This window comes from Haliotis rubra, unplaced genomic scaffold, assembly GCF_003918875.1.
Source record: "Haliotis rubra isolate DU_JTF1 unplaced genomic scaffold, ASM391887v1 Scf4, whole genome shotgun sequence".
Classification (NCBI taxonomy): Eukaryota; Metazoa; Mollusca; class Gastropoda; order Lepetellida; family Haliotidae; genus Haliotis; species Haliotis rubra.
The window spans coordinates 5,460,425-5,474,449 of record NW_025767079.1 but is presented as its reverse complement, the minus strand read 5'-3'; the positions used below and the strand labels follow the sequence as shown (position 1 = coordinate 5,474,449).

General features: G+C 46.9%; 1 protein-coding gene across 14 annotated transcripts in view; it reads right to left on the bottom strand.

The window, feature by feature from the left end:
- The window catches only part of LOC124287200 (kinesin-like protein unc-104), a 95,585-nt gene that overhangs the window by 6,413 nt on the left and 75,147 nt on the right, over positions 1-14,025 (bottom strand). For 8 of the 14 annotated variants that reach the window (XM_046723693.1, XM_046723687.1, XM_046723694.1 and 5 more), the window contains 7 exons: positions 13,138-13,252; positions 12,801-12,886; positions 9,987-10,102; positions 9,484-9,629; positions 1,833-2,150; positions 1,106-1,233; positions 209-452 (listed from right to left, as the gene is read on the bottom strand). In XM_046723693.1, the coding sequence (XP_046579649.1) occupies positions 209-452; positions 1,106-1,233; positions 1,833-2,150; positions 9,484-9,629; positions 9,987-10,102; positions 12,801-12,886; positions 13,138-13,252 (1,153 nt within the window). The remainder of the gene's footprint in view (positions 1-208; positions 453-1,105; positions 1,234-1,832; positions 2,151-9,483; positions 9,630-9,986; positions 10,103-12,800; positions 12,887-13,137; positions 13,253-14,025) is intronic. The other 6 variants (XM_046723689.1, XM_046723695.1, XM_046723700.1 and 3 more) reach the window with 1 other exon arrangement.

Sequence of the window (14,025 nt, the reverse complement as noted above, 5' to 3'; positions counted from 1 at the left end):
GGAAGAAATTATACTGGTACCTACATAGAAATGTGAGACTTCATAATTACAGCACTACAACTGATTTGAGTACTTGGTCACAGGACCTCTTTCTACAACTACCCCAATCCGTATATTTTAACAGTGATTTACAAACCTAAAACAGGGCTTAAGAAACTTTGAACACATGATGAGCTATCCCCCTGTCAGACAGGCTAAATACACCTACCACCCATTTCTTGGCCCAGCCATTGCTTTTGTCCTCCATGAAGTTGAGATAGCCACGACGGGACACAACAGGACTGACACGCACCTCCTCCACGTCGGGCACATACATGGGCAGCTCCATGTCGGCACGGATTCCCTTCAGCGGCAGCGACAGCTTCCTGTCACCGCTCTCTGCGCTGCTGTTGGGGGTTGAGGTCAGGTTGTCACAAGATCTGGACTGCTGGATGATGGTGGGGTTGGTGGGTCTGTCGGGAGAATGGTTAAGTTGGTTGTGAGTGAGTGAGTGAGTTTAGTTTTAAGCCGCTTTGAGCAATATTCCAGCAATGTCACGGCAGGGTACACCAGAAATGGGCTTCACACATTGTAAGCACATGGGGAATCGAACCCGGGGTATTTAGCATTACGAGCAAATGCTTTAAATTCAAGGCTACCCCACCACCGAAAGTTGGTTGTGATGCTTGTCTAGTTTCATCAAACTAACTACGGGGTCCATTGATTATTTTCACACTACATATAAATACAGGTCGAATATATATCACAGAGTGTGTTTGTTTGTTGTTAATGCAGCACTCAGCAATATTCCAGCTTTATGGTGACAGTCTGTAAATAATCAAGTCTGGACCAGACAATTCAGTGATCATCATGAGCATCGATCTACGTAGTTGGAATACAATGACATGTGCCAACGAAGTCAGCAAGCCTCACTGAACATTTAACTTTTATCACAAAGGTTAGCTTTGTTAGTCTCAATTGCTCTTCCAAAGGATGACTTTGAACTGTAAGTCACATAAGTAGTTTTTTAGACGGAAAATCCTCAAATTCTTGCACAGTCACAGATGTTCATTAGGATTGTGATCATGTTCGCATGATTGTAACAACTCAAATGCAGTGGACTTACTTGAAGAGTTCAGATGCTGTTGAACTTGTCATGCTGATGCCCAGAGATTCTGCTCCTGAATGCTGCAGACTGTCACTCTCCTCAGAAGTTGCAGTTGTCGAGCTTAACATGGAGTCCGTCAGCGATGTCTGGTGGAACAACACAGGCAAATAGAGGTGTGAAGTTTACAGCAAAACCCCAAACACCCCAAAATGACCTACCCTAACAGGGAGCTGTTTGAGACACTACATACCCACCTGGTTTCGAGATTGTGTACCCATACAGGGAGCGGTGTCAGACACCAGGTACCCAGAGAATTGGTGGTATCAGACACCATAATAGGTGCTTGTTTCAGACCCAGACAAGTGGTGGTATCAGACACCTTAACAGGTGCTTGTTTCAGACCCAGACAAGTGGTTGTATCAGACACCATAACAGGTGCTTGTTTCAGACCCAGACAAGTGATGGTATCAGACACCATAACAGGTGCTTGTTTCAGACCCAGACAAGTGGTGGTATCAGACACCACAACAGGTGCTTGTTTCAGACCCAGACAAGTAGTGGTATCAGACACCATAACCTAACAGTACCCTAACAGTTGATGGGTTCAGATACTGAATACCCAGACAGTTGATGGTTTCAGACACTAAACCAAACAGGTATTGGTTTGAGAAACTACATACCTTGGCAGGTATTGGTTTGAGACGAAACGTACCCACCACTTTTATTGGTTTGAGACGTTACGTACCCTGACAGGTGGTGGTTTGAGAGGTGGTTTTCCTTGCAGCATCAGCTTAACACATTTAGCAGCAAGCTCCTTTTCTCTGTCCCCATCCGTTTTCAAGTCGTAAATGTTTGAGGTTTTTGTCAAATCTTTCTCCTTTATGTCTACATCTTTCGGATTCTCGTCAGATCGTAACTCTTTCAGTTCTTCCTCCTTGGCTTTCTGACTGCGATACTTGGCCTGCATGTTGACAATGTCCTTGTCCAGCTTGCTCAGCTCCGACGTCTTGTTCTGCTCGGCCAGCTTCTCACGAAGCAACAGCACATGGCGTGCCTTCTCCACCTGCAATGTGGGAGACATTAAACTGATTCCTGTGGGCATCATCACCTACACAATAAATATGGACACACACATAGCATTGTTCTCTCAAAGTAAACCATATTGACTGACACAGAGATTGTATACTTTAAATAGAGTAGAAATAGTGTCTTAGAACAGACATAAAACAGACCAGAAATATGACTAAAACCAGTAGGCTGTGCTGCCTGTTTAATGTAGGGACCAGGGGCTCCTTTCAAGAAGCAACCTTTACTAAGGTTAACCTTAACTCCCATTCTTTAACATTGCACTAAGGTTACCTTAGTGACTTACGATCACCTTAGTGCTTTGTGAAAAGACGCCCAGGTTATTATAAGTCCTGAGGACCCCATGCCTTTACCTAAACATATAAAACTCTGTCCCATGTTAAATAGCCACTATGAAACATTTAATCATCAATTAACACTCTGAGACAACTTCGCCTTTATTTCCAAAGCAGTATAACCTTACTGAAACAAAGAAAAAAGTGACATGCTCTACATTTACAGGCATTTGTTTATCCTCAGCAGTTATTTTATTGCGTGAAAACTTTTACAAACCTGGAGAGGTTATGAATTCTTTGAAGAAAAGTCCTCCTTGGGGTACATATAAGCATTAAAATGTCCATTTTAAAAGCCTACGACAGTTGTAACAATATTTCAATAAAATATTTTACCAAACAAAAAACTCGTTATGTGTGGTGAGACCACCCCTACAGGGCCCCGTAGAGGGCCCCCTACAGCCAAGAGCAGGTAACTCTGGCTGTGTACCTCGTACCTCACTTTTCATGCTGAACGTGTCAGACAGAATGAGGGGAGGTGGGCGGCCGTACCCCAAGGAGGACTTTTCTTCAAAGAATTCATAACCTCTCCAGGTTTGTAAAATTCTTTTTCAGAAGAAGTCCTCCTTGGGGTACATATAAGCATAAGACAGACTCCCAACGATGTTGAGTCGGGAGCGGTATTCTGTCTGCCTAACATACCCCCTAGTTCAGTCGAAGGCACAGCCGAAGCCGCGACAGAGAGAGAAAGTACACTCACCTAGTCACCTGACCGCTGATGTCAATCAGGCGGGGGCGTGGCAAGGCGGGGGAAAAGGAGCCTAGCCGATAGGCTATTGGTGGAATTTATAAAGGCGGACGCAAGTCCCACCCCCAGACCATCAAAATGGGAGGGAAAGAATGGGCGAGTCCAATATATATCCCTCAGCAACCCAAACCAGCGAAGCGTGGTGCAGGGATGAACACAGTGACTGTAGCGAGTGAAAATCGCTACATACGGTAAAAACCACCACCAATGTGATACCACCACCGATAAAAATTGAGGAATTTATTAACACCTACACCATGAGAAAAGCAAACGTGATTTCTAAGGCTCATTCGGACGAGAATCACGACACTGCCCACTGGTGAGAACTGTCTGGCCAAACCGAGCACTGCGCTCCGTGAGTGTTTGTCCAGCTGATAGTGGCGGATGAACGTACTCGGTCGGCTCCAGATAGCCGCTGAGCAGATCTCCTCAATGGGCAGTGCCGCGGCGTATGCTTTTGATGTCGCCACTGCCCTAATCGAATGAGCCTTTAAACCCTGAGGGATGGTTAATCCTTTGTAAGAGTAACTCGAACAAATGGCAGAGACAAGCCACCTAGATATGGTCTGCTTGTTCGCCGGAAGACCAGCCTTGCCACCGCCATAACAACAGAACAGCTGCTTATCTTTCCTGATAGCAGCCGTTCGTTTGATATAAGCCTTGAGAGTCTTACGGACATCTAAGACGTGAGCACGCCGAAGAGAGGTACCGGACGATGGAGGCTGAGTGAAAGCTGGCAGTTCGATAGGCGCCGTTATATGAAAGGCGCCTGCGACCTTAGGACGGTAGGAGTCTGGCAACCGAATACTGACTCTGTCTTTGTGAAAGACAGTCAGAGCAGGATCCGCTGACATCGCATGGATATCACCTACCCGCCTGCCAGACGTTACCGCCACAAGAAAGGCAGCCTTCCAACTTAACAGCTGGAGTGAAAGAGACGACAGATCGTGAAAGAGAGGACCGGACATCCAATCAAGAACGATTGACAAGTCCCACGGGGGACTAATCCGCCGGACAGTCGGACGGATTCTGTCCACGCCTGCTAAAAAGCGCTGTACGAGAGGGTGCTGCCCCAAGAGAGCACCGTCGGCAGGGATATGGAAGGCAGAGATTGCCGTGGAGTAGCCCCGGATAGTAGACGCGGCTAAACCGGCTTCTAACCGAGACTGCAAGAACTCCAGTACTTCAATTACAGTTGAAGAAAAGGGATCAAGAATCCCTCTGCCGACACACCAGCGCGCATAACAGGCCCATCTATCCTCATACTGAACGTTTGTCGAATCCCTCCGCGAAGCCAGAATTGTGTCTGCAACTGGTGCAGGAATTCCGCTCGCGTGGAGGCGATTCCGGACAGAGGCCAGGCCACCCACTGAATCCTGGGATTCGGGTGCGGCGCTCCGTTCTGGGATAGTAAGTCCGGTCGAAAGGGTAATAGTACAGGAGGCTGAGCCAGAAACCTGAGTAGTACCGGAAACCAGCTTTGAGCCGACCAAAGGGGTGCAAGGAGCACAAGAAGTCGAGCTGGTTGGGTGGCAAGCTGCAAGAGGACTTTGGGAATCAGGGTAGTGGCGAGGCGCCCACAGAACCCTGTCCGTCCAATCGAGCTGAAAGCGTCTTGGGCGATGGCTCTCGGATCCGGTATCCGAGAGCAAAACACCGGAATCTGGTTCGTCCCCCCAGATGCAAACAGATCCACCTGGAACGATCCGAACAACTGGGAGATAGCCCCGAATATCCCCCGATGGAGCATCCACTCGTGTGGGGCCAGGATACGACGAGAGAGTGCATCTGCTCGAACGTTGTCCGCCCCAGGGAGATAAACAGGCATTACCCGTATGTCGAACTGGTCGCACCAGAGCAGAAACTGCCATGCCTCCTGCAGAAGAGACAGGGAAACCGTACCGCCCTGCTTCAGGATGTAGGTCATTGCCGTCTGGTTGTCCATCTCGAGACGGACCACACGGCCTTGAACCTGCTCCCGAAGTCGTTTGAACACCAACCTGACTGCTCTCAATTCTAGCACATTGATGTGCAGTTGCGCCTCGCTCTGTGACCACAGGCCTGAGACCGACAGGGCGCCCAGCACGCCCCCCCACCCTGTGAGGGAAGCGTCCGTCTGAATTGAGAGATCTGGCGATGGGATGTCCAAAGGGAGCCCCTTGGATAAATTCCCTGCCAGTGTCCACCACCGTAAATGAGGAATTAGCCACCCTGGAGTGTGGAGAATCAACTCGTAACCCTGGGTGTGGACCCACATTCGAAGCTAGAGCCTGCTGAATGGGTGCATCCTCAACTCAGGCGCCAAACGATGTCCACCGTTGCCGCCATGTTGCCTAGCAACTGGAGCCAAGTCCGAGCTGAGGCCCTGGGGAACTTCGAGAAATTGTAACACAACTCTCTGGACTTTGGTGACGCGGTCCGGAGACAGGGAGACTATCCCTCGCGCTGTCTCGAATCTCGCTCCCAAGAACACCAGATCCTGGGTGGGAACCAGTTCTGATTTCTTGAGGTTGATAATCCAGCCCAACTTGGTGAGAATACTCATCACAGCAAGTGTCGCAACTCGACTCAAGTGAGTGGCAAGCGCACGAAGGAGCCAATCGTCTAGGTACGGGTGACAGCACCTGCCCTGTGACCTGGCTACCTGAGCTGGAATTAGCATGAGTTTGGTGAACACCCTTGGCGCCGTGGAAATGCCGAAGGGGAGTACCCGAAACTGATAGCACCTCCCGTCGAAGGAAAACCTTAGGTATTTCCGGAACTCGGGGTGCATAGGGACATGGAAGTACGCGTCTTTGAGGTCGATTGACGTGAGCCAATCTCCCTTCTCCACAGACGAAATCACCGAACGCAGTGTTTCCATCTTGAAGGACGGTACCTCTAACATGTCGTTCAGACCTTTGAGGTTTAGAATAGGTCTGAACCCTCCGTCCTTTTTGGTGACAAGGAAATAAGTTGAGTAAAAACCCAACATTTCTTGTCCCACAGGAACCACCTCTATGGCTGCCTTGTCCAGCAACGACTGGACCTCGGCACGGAGCACTTCCGCCTTCTCTAGGGCAGCCGGCACTGGAGTGCAACGGATCCCGGAGAAGGGGGGTGGGTCTCGCTTCCACTGTGGCATGTGGCCTTCCCTGAGTGTGGACAGGACCCAGGGATTGGACGTGACTTTTTCCCATTCCGACAGGAAGAGGGAAAGTCGACCACCCACAGGGATATGTGGCATGAGACATTGAATACCTGACTTCGGCAGTACTCCGACTGCTTGGTCTGGTACCAACAAGGGCTCCGGAGGAATTATAGCTGGGAAGCCGGGGCTGACTTCCCCTTCCTCTGAAAAGGCTGGTGGGGCGCCGTGGCCTTGCCCTTGCCCCTGCCTCTGCCCTTGCCCTCAGCGACTGCAAGGGCTGAGCCCATTTAACAGATTCCTTCGCGGCAGAAGGATATCGCGGAGGAGGCAACCGGGTCCGCCATGAAATGGCGAGGCGTGTGAGGCTGTTCCAGCAAGGGCTTAGAGTCCTTGAAGGTTGAGACAGCCTCCGCGGCCTCCCGGACTACTGTAGCTGCCCCGGGAACAGGGTAGAACCCATCCCGGAATGGCAGCGCCAGCAGAGCCTGTTGCGTGGCAGGCTTAATACCTCGCCACGGAAAGCCACAGGCGACGGAGGCCCATCACCGCCGACATCATTTGGCAAGCCGGCGACCTGATAGAATCGCGCCAGATGTGACTGTACCTCCGTTAATTGCTTAGCCAAGGTGGAGGGAGGCGAATCTTCCTCCACCCCACCCACATCCAGTAGTTGCCTCTGCAACACCGAGATGTGGCGGAATGGATCGTCACTTTGAGGCATTGAACCGCATTGCGGTATTGCTCTTCAAAGGAGGATAGATGTGATTTAAGCGCTGTAGCGTTAGTCGTGAACGGCGGAAGCCGGCGACCTTGCTTGGCTGAAGCCATAGAATTACCCGACGAACCCCCCAGGGCGACGGATGCGTAAACACAATCGTCAACCACTGGGGGATTGTAAAGGCAAGCCTCCCCCATGAGGTACCGACGGTCAAGTTCTGGCAAATCGAACCTGGACCTGGTACCACAGAGGAGGGGGTTGATTACCTCAGACAAGACTGAGGGTAATATACGCAGCCTTGTGTCCCCCACCTTGGTGGGAGCAAAAGCCTCCCCTGGGAGGCGAAACTCCTGAGGGTCGGGTGCGCCAGTACTGACCACTACCTGGGGCAGGACAGAAGCAATACGCTCCCGTACCTGCCTCAGGGACGCACCGAGCGAAACCAAAGGCGTACCCAACTCCTCCCGACCCTCATCCTCCTCCATAGCCTCCTCGAATCGATCCTCAATGAGTGAGGTCTCTGTATCCAGAGAGAGCTCTGAGGGATCATCCGAGGGGTCTACAGAGAGGGACAAAGGCTCGAGCAGAGCCGGGTTGCCCGGCACACCTGACCCAAGACTCGAGACTGAGTCGCGGTGCCGTGACGAGGAAGAGCCCGTGCTGGGATTCCTCAATGGTAGACAAAATGATCCAGACACCGAATGGCCCGGCCAAGCCGGCGCAAGCGGTGGGACCAATTGCGAAGTAGCGGCAACTACAGGCACTGAGCCTGCCAAACTACTAACTACTGGACCAGACCCCGAGCCAAGGCTCGGGCCGGTAGTAGTTACTACAGCGGAGGGGTGGCCAGCAACCGAGACGAAACTCGGAGCCGACGCACCCCCGACAGAAACCCCCACACCAGAGCCTAAGCTGAGGTTGGGAGCACTGCCCGCCATAGACCCGGCACACACACCCGTACCTGGCCGGACACCAATCTCCTGACGGAGGCCAGCCATCGCGTCAGCCACGAGAGTGTGGACCGAATCCATCTGCTTCTGCAATATATCAGAAAGTAAATCAATTGTTAGCTGGTTAGAAACAGGGACAGGAGGGGGGGAAGCAACGTAAGCAAACCAGGTGGCGATCCTGAGGCGACAAACTGCCGCTACAGGTGACACACCCCTTGGGCTGCAAAAAACAGAACCGCGCTATGACAATAGCAAGGACTGTACGATATACATAATATAATATGCACGCAACAAAACAGAACAAAATACAACGCCCGGGCGATATTTTAACTGTTACAGCAAAGCTATGAAATACTAGCGCAAAGCCATAATAGCGAAGCGTAATTGCGTACATAGGTGACAAAGAGCAACATGTGTGGCGACACGTAAGCGCGTCCGCGAAAACACTCAAGCAAAACTTACCTAAAGCCTGGAAAAAGAGGAATTTAGGCAAGTATAATCTACAAAATGAAATATCAGCCCCTTTACGACCCGACTACAAGGCTTTTTCTAAAGCCAGGAGAAGGAAAGCAAAGCGGGACCCAGCGGTCCGCCATCTTGCCTGCCATTGGCTGGAGACAGCGAAACACGCCCGGTAAAGTTACAACAAATCATGAATGAAAAAGTCATACAACGCGATTCCAGCTAGCGCCGAAATGCGAAAAAAAGGAACCATACATACAGGATTTGACTCTATCTCACTCATCGCTCTCTTATTCGTAGCTTCTTGGACCATGCAATCGACCTACACGGCCGACGACAGCATGAAAAGTGAGGTACGAGGTACACAGCCAGAGTTACCTGCTCTTGGCTGTAGGGGGCCCTCTACGGGGCCCTGTAGGGGTGGTCTCACCACACATAACGAGTTTTTTGTTTGGTAAAATATTTTATTGAAATATTGTTACAACTGTCGTAGGCTTTTAAAATGGACATTTTAATGCTTATATGTACCCCAAGGAGGACTTCTTCTGAAAAAGAATGGCCGAACACTGGATTCATAACTATTGACACTGACTCTGAGACAATGAGTCCTTGTTGACCTCCCTAATGCATAGTACGAGGCAGGTAACAACAAGTACCATCTGTTTAGTGTCTTTGTATACAGGGGTGGAAATAACCCATTGCCCGACGCCCGAGTCCAGTGGTTTTTTTCTGTTGGGCAAGCAAATTTGTATATCACACTGTACCGGTGTCCAGTTGACTTTCCAATATTAATTATGTTGTTTATTTGAAAAATCAACAAGAAAACGGTCGGTATAGTGGAAAAATCAGGGCAAGTGAGTTTACATGTGCCACTGTACCGGAGTACACTAGCAATTTCAGAGTTATTTCCACCCCTGGTATAACAGAGGGATCAAAATCCTTCTGCACGCTGCAGGATGGAATATCTCACCATCTGTAGCCTGGTGAGTTTCTCCAGCTCCCACTGATGGTCAACCAGGAGGGAGTCCCCGCGAGGGCGCCATCCGTTCAGGTTCTCCTCGCCACGCACATACGTAGACGATGTGTCCAACACTCGCCGCTGACGTCGCTGCACTCCTGCAAAGAAGGAAAAATAATAGTCATTTTATTAGAGAATTCTTGATTATTGCAGTACTATAAATTTTCCAGAATCTATCCCTTGACTGCTTTTGAAATGAAACATTTTGACATTTTATTACCCTACTTTCATTTCTTTCACATTGTCTCTGCATATGATTTATCTCCAAATAACAAAATGAACAAAATAAGTGTAACCTCAACCGCTTTGGTTTAATGATCAAAACCTTTTCATAAAACAGTGACAGGTAGTATTTCAGCAACACATGGATGTTGCTAGTATTTCAGCCTACTCACGTGATGTTAGTGAGTACAAGCAAACAAAACAATGATATATGGCATTCTCACAAGACTTACCTGGACTACTTGATTCAGAGAATTTCCTGAGGAACAGTTCGTAGACACCAGACACACGGTTGCTTTCTGCGTTCTTGGATCCGCCAAAGAGACTGCGCAGAGCCCTGAAACGAACACTGTATGCCAAACAGGGCCTCGGTTAGAACACCGCCACAGACAACACCACCAAAGCCAGCTTTACAACATCAACAAGCCTTGCTGCAGTCACTTGAATCCCTTCACTCAGCTTTAATGGTCCTAGATCCACTTGCACAAAGCACTCTCAGCAGTATGACTATTGAAAGCTAATGTTAAATTATGGGAGTTACAATGATCGTAACATTGATGTTGATTTGTGCGAGTGAATCTAGATAAGAGATTTTAATTTTTGTGTTTCTTTTGGGACACGGTTTACATATTTTCAGGCATTTGATCTAAATGAGGAATATGTCTCCGAAAAGCTTATTTGTCTGCCAATGTATTGTCTAACATAATGGATGCCGCTGTACAAAACAACCTGAGAGCTATGGCAATCATAAGTCTAAGTTAATGTATGGTCACCTTAGCGCTAAGATCGCCTCGTACAGCGGCACCCTGCAGGGGAGAGCAGCTAGACTTGCGTGTCAGCTACACCCTGTGTCTGCACAGTGTCCCTCAGATGTGTGTAACAGTTGTGACATATACCTCCGTCCCTACACTACAACCTTCAGACTCTGATGTCATTGAGGCATATGATTACCACTACAAAGAATGAAAGATCTTCAAGCTACATTGTTCTAGATGTGTTATTCAACTTTCAAGTTTCTGGAACAATATGTCTTTCAGAAACACCCAATAAAACAGAACCAAAGAGCTAATATAGTCATAGACTGACTTTACCCTGAAACTAAAGCTTGTGTACTTTACCAAACCCCAATATATACTCTCCCACAAGAGACCCGTGAAGGTCTGGGTTCGAATGAACCTTCAGTAACCTATGCTTGTCGTAAGAGGCGACTAACGGGATCGGGTGGTCAGGCTCGCGGACTTGGTCGACACATGTCATCGGTTCCCAATTGTGCAGATCGATGCTCATGCTGTTGATCACTGGATTGTCTGGTCCACACTCGATTATTTACAGACCGCCGCCATATAGCTGGAATATTGCTGAGTGCGGCGTAAAACTCAACTCACTCAACCACTCTCCCACAAGAATCGTTCTGGTATTTCATGGACACAATACAGGCATTTGCAAACAGAAATACCTTCGTTTCCAAGGTGAATCCTCCAAACTTTTGTTTCAACAAATATGCTATCAGCCTAAGAGTTGTTCCATCCCCATCCCTCTCACCCCTGCCCCACCACAGTGCTAACATCACAAACAGTGAACAAGACATGATATAGATGTTATACCAGCACAGAGAGACAATACAACACACAACACAACAAACCAATCCCCCAACATGCTGGGCTGCTGCAACATCACAAAGATCTACAGTGGGATTTCAATGGAGGTTCATCGCTCCTCAGGCCATGTTGCAACTATTCTAACCTATATTCCATCCCTTACAAGCCCGCTAGTATCATGCTTAGAAGAAAGATCTGAATAAACATAACTTGAAACTTTTTTATCAAAAGAATCAACACTGAATATTGAACAGATATATTTTGAAGTTCTTAACCTACAATATATCTCTTCAGCAGCTATAATATTGTGAATTATGAATGCAAATGTTACTTTCTACATCTTAAAACGTAAATAACCATATGAGTATATTTATTAAGACAAATCTGATGTTCATAAAGTTGTATAAAAGACTTTTAACAGAAAACTATTTTAAATATTTTAAATGAGAGAAAATTAAGTTCAACATTTTATAGAATAGTTATATCAGCTCAAGAAAGCCTGAAATTACGAAGGTCTCAGATGCATTCCATCTTGGAGAAACCGATGAGTTGGGGCATGATGATGACAGAGCACTGTGGAGGGACCAAGGGACATAACTCTTCACAGCCAGTATTATGCTGACTGAGTATGGTTGTAACACTTTAACCACTAGGCTACCCCACCGCCCCCATTATTATACAATGACTGAGCCACTTCTTCCCCGTTATTAATGGCTTTTGATTAATGTTTACCTCAAATCCCAAAAGTTAAACAGCTGCTGTATCTAGAGTTAGTTGTGATGCTATGTGCAAGGCTGGAGCGTATATTGACTACTGACGCCACTGGTACAACCAACTGAGCAAGACTGTGACAAACAGATATAAGCATGATATAGACATCTGCTACAGCATGGCTAGGTGGATCTAGAAAACTACAGGTGATATATACAACATATATGACATCAGTATCACGAAAGTGGTTGTTACACAGTTACAAAAGCCATATTATAAAATATACAAGCAAAAAGAAGCAAAAGTTACAACTGTGACTTTTGTACTCCTCATATACACAGCTGAAGACATTTAAACTTAAATGAATTTTGACATGTATCTGAAAACACAAAAAATGCAACAGGATTTTACAAATCAAGGCACATATATATTTTAACAGGATTTTACAAATTAGGGAGCATTTGTATTTTAAAGAATAAAATTGTGAGAAAAATATACAAAAATGTTGAGAATTACACATCCATAGTGATCTCATATTTTGACCAAAAAAATCAACAGGCAAACTCTCTACAGTTTCGGTGTGAATTTTATCAAGGAACTGTGACTCTGATTGCATGAACCAGTCACAAACTCTCCACAGTGCTGAGTGCAACCTACTGAGGAGCTGAGATCGGACCACATGGAACAGTCATGAGGTGAGTACAGACAAACTCTCTACAGTGCTAAAGTGCAGCCTACCTTGGAGCTGAGATCTTGGTGTCCCTGGAGTGGATGATGAGAGTCAAGTCCTTGGTGATACAAGCAGGCTGGGCACAGTTCTCAACCTATGGCAAGGAGAGCAAGAAGATTATACTTTTACCATATACAACATAAGAAAACTTTTGCTCAGATGCTCAAAGAACTACAAAACAGTACATGGCACTTTTTATGGACAACTTATTCTTTGTCACAATGTTTCGGAACTTCTTCTTGCTCATATGGCTGAAATAATGCAGCTGCATTAAACAACAAGCAAATAAAAAATGAAAACTTTAACCATAACATAATCGTAATTTGGTCTGGGTGAGAGGCATACCTCCAGGTATGCGGAGAGTGTCATGTACACCCTCTCCCCGTACTGTGTGACCCTGTTCAGGAGTGAGGAGTTATGGAGGGAGCTGTCCCAGGCTGCCTCAAACTGGAAGAAGACTCTGAAACACAAACGATACTGTCACAGAAACGTGTGTTTTAGAGTAAAAACATAGTTCTGATGACTTTATTGGTTATTTTTTATGCTCCCGAAATGATTTGGTAACTTCCTGTGCTGTGTTTCCCAAGAACAGAAAACATTGAAACAATTCATGCCACACCCGGAATCACGTGAACAATCCAACTGACTAGTCATACTCTCCATTTTCATGGATATAAATTAATACTGATCTGACAAAAATTGTACACACCCAACAATTCCATTAGTCTGAGACAAGTAAAAATCAACCTGGAATTGTTGTTTCACTGACTTTAATTGTTGATACACTGGATTCGAAAACAACATATTGTTGGTTATGGTGCCATTGGTTTCCATTATTTTCACAACAGGCCAACCAAGAGAACATTTGTTTGTCAAAGGGAGACAACTCTTCCAGCATTAGAGGCCAAATCGTGTTGAAACGTTTAACTACAATTAAAAATGTAAATCACAAACATGATATTGTAAGAAATTAATGTACTTGCACATCACAATTAATGATATGAAAAACCAAGGCAGTGTCGAAATACGAATGCCTGTATCAGAATCTCCATTCAAAGTAGATGAGGTGTATGTGTTACTGAGAGTGTATGGTCTCATGGGAGGTTAGTGGTTCTGCTCTCTGATTGGTTGGTCTAACAAAGAGGCATGATACGATTCATTTCTTCCAGCAAAAGCAGCCATAATCGGTTTACAGAATATCTGCAGAGGAACAGGTACTGACAGCATTGAATG